The sequence below is a fragment of the Thamnophis elegans genome, chromosome 6 (assembly GCF_009769535.1).
Source record: "Thamnophis elegans isolate rThaEle1 chromosome 6, rThaEle1.pri, whole genome shotgun sequence".
NCBI lineage: Eukaryota > Metazoa > Chordata > Lepidosauria > Squamata > Colubridae > Thamnophis > Thamnophis elegans.
In genome coordinates this window covers 1,930,419-1,936,418 of record NC_045546.1, presented here as the reverse complement: position 1 = coordinate 1,936,418, position 6,000 = coordinate 1,930,419, and the positions used below count along the sequence as shown (strand labels likewise).

The window sequence follows — 6,000 nt, the reverse complement described above, 5'->3', positions numbered from 1 at the left end:
AGTGCCGCTCGCGGAGGATAGGTGTTACGTGGGTGAACCGAGGTGCACCCACGATCGCTCACGCGGCTGCATTCTGGACAAGCTGAAGTCGCCGGATGCTCTTCAAGGGCAGCCCCATGTAGGAGAGGAGAATAGGAGAAAAAGAAAGAGAGGAGAGGGGAAAAGGAAGGAGAGGAGATGAAAAGGGAAGAGAGGAGAAAAAGAAAGAGAGGAGAGGAGAAATGGAAGGAAAAGTGGAGAGAGGAGAGGGGAAAAGGAAAGAGAGGAGGTGGAAAAGGAAGGAGAGGAGATGAAAAGGAAGGATAGGAGGAGATAGGAGAAGAGGAGAGGAGAAAAGGAAGGAAAAGAGGAGAGAGGACAGGAGAGGGGAAAAGGAAAGAGAGGAGAAATAGAAGGAGATAGGAGAAGAGAAGAGAGGAGAGGGGGAAAGGAAGGAGAGGAGATGCAAAGGAAGGAGAGGAGGAGAGGAGAAGGAAAGAGAGGAGAGAAGGAAGAATGGTGGAGAGAGGAGAGGGGAAAAAAGGAGAGGAGAATAGGAGAAAAGAAAAGAGAGGAGATGGAAAGGAGATAGGAGAAGAGAGGAGAGGAGAAGAGGAAGGAAAGGAGGAGATTCTGGTAATCGTTTTGGTAATTTTCCCCAGATTTTTTCCCCAGTCTTTCCCCAGGATTCCCACCTTTCCGGTTTAATTTGGAGGGGGGGGGGGCAATTCTGGGATGTGGGGAAACTTTCTGTATCTTTTAACATTCAGTCCTAGCCTTGTTCTAACGCGGCCAGCATCTTTCAGTAAAAGAACCCATCACTTCAACCAAATGGAGTCAAGGGTCTTTCTTTCCTGAGGGATCAGACCCAGGCAGGTCTGACACTAGAATTACATGTAACAATGCTCCACCCCTCATTTCCTCTTTGCAACGCTTCCTTTCCACCAGGGAACGTCCAGCCTCTCTGGCCAGCCCAGCCTCGGAGCCAGCAAATCCCACCCTGGATGAGACGGCACCTCAAGCCTGTTTACACATCTCCATTTCTGGTTCTTCTCTGGAGATCTCGGAGCCGGTGGATACCGCTGGCAGGGAACTCGTCCCCTTTGACAGCGATGATACCGACGACGAGTCCTCGCCGAGTCCTTCCGGAACCCTTCAGAGCCATTCCACCATCTCCAGTTTTACAAGTGAGTTCTCGGCTTCTAGAAAAAGAGGATATGGTGACGTGTAGAGATTTGGGGCCCACCAGTGGCCAGTGGAGTCGGCAGCATATTCGGACAATGAGGAGGTTGGGGAGGAACCTGGCTTGTCCTGGAATCTGGGGAAGGCTCGGACGAGGGCTCTGTGTCGGAGGCAGAGAGGGGGCCAGAGAGAATGAGAGAGAGAGAGAAAAGAGAGGGAAACAAATCAGGGGGAAAGAAAGAAAGAAAGAAAGAAAGAAAGAAAGAAAGAAAGAAAGAAAGAAAGAAAGAAACTAACTTTCTCAGAGCTATGATGAAAGCAATGGCAAGCTAGATCTCTTGCCAAGAAAACTGCAGTTTGCCAGAAGGCACAAATTGGAATCAAGTCTGATTTTTAAAAAAAAGAAAATAACAGAGATGGCAAAAAAAATTGCATCTGAAAATAAGATTATTTATAATTTTGGATAACATATTATATTGTCAAACTCAAAAAGCTTTTGATACTTAATTGGCATCATCATCTCTCTCTCTCTCCTCCCTCTCCCCCCATCGGAGGGACTGTCGTCCCTTGTGAAAAACGCAACAAGGAACTCCTCGGCTCCTTCCCCCCCCCCAAAAGTCTCTTTTGTTGTTGTTGTTGGCCATTGGTGGTCACCGCATATCGTCCTCGGCCATACGCTCTTCCCCCCACCCCACCCCTTCGAAACGCGTAAGGACGGGACGAAAAAGTGCGGATCCTTTTATTAAAACACCCTGCATTACAAATGCATTTTAATAAAAAGATCGTGATGATTTCAGCGCCTCACCAGCCATAAACCTCACCGCACGTCACTGCTTACAACCATTTTTCTCAACAGGGGCAATTTTAAAATGGGTGGACTTCAACTTCCGGAATTTCCCTGGCCCCCCTGGGGAGTTCTGGAAGTGGAAGTCAGAATAACAGAATCAAAGAATAACAGAGCTGGAAGGGACCTTGGAGGTCTTCTAGTCGAACCCCCTGCTCAGGCAGGAAACCCGATACAGGTAGTCCTCGACTCACAACGCATTTCATTTAGTAACTGGTCAAAGTTACCATGCCTCTGAAAAAAGTGACCCGTGCCCGTTTTTCACTCTTACGACCATTGTAGCATCCCCACAATCAAAATTCGAATGCTTGTCTCCTATTTATGACGGCTGCCGTATCCTGGATCACATGTGATCTCTTTTTGTGGCCCTCTGACAAGCAGTCAACGGGGGAAGCCATATTCACTCTGCAACCGTGCCACTAATTTAACAATTGCAGTGATTCACTTAACAACGGTGGCAAGAAAGATAGTAAAACAGTCAGAATCCACTTAACGAATGTCCCACTTAACAGAAGTGTTGGGCTCAATTTGGGTCATACATTGAGGCCTTTATGTACCGCAAAAGTCCCATTCAACACATACACACTCTCACACAAAAACACACATGGAGTTGTTGTTTTTAAGCCTATTTCTGGGGTAAAAATCCTCCTGGTTCAGCTGTGAGCCACGCTATCATCGGAAGCTTTTCCCCACTTTTCAAAGCATTTTTTTTCCTGCTGGTTTGGGCGAATAGGCAGGAAAAAAAGCTTTAAAAAGTGGGGAAAAAGGCTTCCCACGATCGTTGGAAGCTTGTTTTTTCTTTTTCACTTTTTAAAGCATTTTTTTCCTGCCAATTCGCCCAAACCAGCAGGAAAAAAAATGCTTTGAAAAGTAAAAAAAAGTGGGCATGACTTGTGGGGGGGTCATGTGACTGGGTGGGTGTGGCCAACTTTCACTTTTTTCCACTTTTTAAAGCATTTTTTTCCTGCCTATTCACCCAAACCAGCAGGAAAAAAATGCTTTAAAAAGTGAAAAAAAGTTGGCCACGCCCACCCAGTCACATGACCCCCCCACAAGCCACGCCCACAGAACCAGTCGTTTAAAAAAAAATTAGATTTCACCACTGCCCATTTCCATCAACCAAGGCTGAGTTGCTTTAATAAACATTTTTTAAAACCAGTTTTTTTTCCCCACCACCCACCGGAAAGGCACTTAGTTAAAGCAGCATGGAAGCATGTGAGCCCAAACAAACTCCGTTGCCTTTCGGTTCCTAAGAAACAGGCCTTGCATTACCTAGCAAAATGTCCAAATATTTGTGCTCCCTTGGAAGCTTCCCTTGTTTATCCACTTCGAGAAGAGCAGCGTTGATTAAGAGCCGAGACGGAATAATGTGACGTCTTCGGCCTAAAATGAGAGCTTGTTATCGGAGGATTTTGTTATTGTTTATATTAATGCTGTAGCCGGTGTCAAGATGGTGCGATGTGATAGCCGGTTAATTAAAAAAAAAATGCACTGGAATAAACCAGCCCAAATAAAAACACTCCCTCCTAAAACACACACACACACACACACACACACACACACACACACTAAGGTAAAGGTTCCCCTCGCAAAGATGTGCCAGTCGTTCCCGACTCTAGGGGGCGGTGCTCATCTCCGTTTCAAAGCCGAAGAGCCAGCGCTGTCCAAAGATGTCTCCATGGTCATGTGGCCGGCATGACTCAACGCCAAAGGCGCACGGAACGCTGTTCCCTTCCCACCAAAGGTGGTCCCTGTTTTTCCACTTGCATTTTTTACGTGCTTTCGAACTGCTAGGTTGGCAGAAGCTGGGATAAGTAACAGGAGCTCCCTCCGTTACAAGGGATTCGAACCGTCAAACTGCCGACCTTTCTGATTGACAAGCTCAGCATCTTAGCCACTGAGCCACCTGTATATATATTTAGTGTCACAACCTGTATATATATTTAGTGTCACAACCCCTGGTAAGCCCCAATTATGGGAGGAAGCTAACTGCTTCCATCATCTGTACATACATACATACATACATACATACATACACATACACATACACATACACATATACATATACATATACATATACATATACATATACATATACATACATATATAGTGTATTTGTGCTGATAAATAAATGAAGGGAGACTAGTATAGATCTATTTCAAGCTATTTAGCTCTCATCAGCTAGCCATACCCTTACTGGGATTTGAACCTGGGCTATATTACTTACTAGGCAAACATCTTAGCCATTAGGCCACAGGCTCTTATCCGTTATCAGCGAAGCCAGGGTGAAAGGTATCTATTAGATAATTACAACCCCTGGTATGCCCAAATATGGGAGGAAGATCACTACTTCCATTCTCGGTCCTTTGGCTCGTCACAAGAGACCATCCAGGCAGAAACCCAATATTTTTACTGTTGCCTTTTTGTTACATTTGGTGTATTTGTGCTGATAAATAAATAAAGGGAGATTAGTATAGATCTATTAGCTCTCTCTATATATACATACATACATACATACATACATACATACATACATACATACATACATCAAAAGCTGCAGTCCGTCATTTGAAACAGTGTAAAGCCATTTATTCTAGCAGCCATTTAAAAATAGCAGCACATATCTCCAAGCATAACTTCCTGTTTATCTATAAAGTCATTTTCCCAAGTTGGTGCCTGCTTCACTTCTCCAAAATTCCTGCCAGAGGGTGTTCAAAGCTGTGATTCGATGAAGTTCAAGAAAGAAAGGATTCTGGGTTTGGGGAAGGACTTCTAAACAGAGGAGATACCGAGGACCCATCAGAGAAAATAAATAAGTAAGGGCAACAACGGAAAGGAAGGGGGATGAGGAGGGAAAAGAAGAAAGGGTAAAGCAGAGGGGGTAAGGGAGGGGAATTAAGAGGAGGAGAGAGAGGGTACAAAAAAGGAGAAGAGAGAGGGAAAGGGAGGGAGGAAGAAAGGAGGAAGGATGAGGAGGGAAAGGGAGAAATAGTAAAGCAGAGGGAGTAAGGGAGGGGAATCAAGAGTAGGAAAGAGAGTAAGAAGAGAAGAGAAGAGAGGAGGGGGGAAAGAGAGGGGAAGGAGGGAGGATGAGGAGGGAAAAGAAGAAAGGGTAAAGCAGAGAAAATAAGAGGGAATTAAGAGTAGGAGAGAGGGGAAGGAGGAGAAGACAGGAGGAAGGGGAAAGAGGGGAAGAAGAATGGAGGAAGGATGAGGAGAGAGAAATAGTAAAGCAGAGAAAGTAAGGGGGAATTAAGAGTAGGAGAGAGGGGAAGAAGGAGGAGAAGAGAGGAAGGGGGAAAGAGAGGGGAAGAAGGAAGGAGAGGAGGAAGGAAGAAGGTAGAGAAGGGAAGTTAAGAAGATCGAAGGAGTAAGGTTGTTGCAAAACAAGAGGGAGGCCTGGGATGGCAAGAAAGTGACCCAAGTTATATATGTGTGTGTAAACATTGAGTATAGAGACTAATGGTGGACAGATGTTAAGTAGCAATTATAAGAATGTACATCGAAGAATGAATTTGAAAGGGAAACATAAAAAAACTTTTTTCAAAAAATGTCGTCCTATTGAGGCACGTTTTTCTGGCCCGGCGCAGGCGCGGAGCAAAGTCCTGGCCCATGCCTGGAAGGGGTGCATGCACCCGTAAATGCACACATGCAGAGCGAACCAGTGTGGCAACAAAATGTGACAATAAATCCATTGACAATAAGTCACTTGAATTCTGGAATAAAAAGTGTTGAGGAAGCGCGGATGTTTTTTTGTCCCCAAAATCTCTCAAAACTGCGGAATCAGAAAAAGTGGAGAGAAGAGTAAAGTTCATTTTCCCCCCTGCTGCTGTTGTTTTTAAAGTTTTTTATTTTTAATCTCTTACATACGGTTACAGGTATAGATTCACATAGTTATAATTCTTATTTATATTTATCGCTATTTGTTTTTCCATATTAAAAAGTTAAAATATACTTTGTTTACCATCCTGTTGTGGCCCAGCGGGATCCGATTG

General features: G+C 44.6%; 1 protein-coding gene across 1 annotated transcript in view; it reads left to right on the top strand.

Moving 5' to 3' along the window:
* Positions 1-6,000, top strand: part of ARHGEF17 (Rho guanine nucleotide exchange factor 17) — a 35,036-nt gene that overhangs the window by 12,114 nt on the left and 16,922 nt on the right. The window contains exon 2 of the mRNA XM_032219692.1: positions 928-1,166. Within this exon, the coding sequence (XP_032075583.1) occupies positions 928-1,166 (239 nt within the window). The remainder of the gene's footprint in view (positions 1-927; positions 1,167-6,000) is intronic.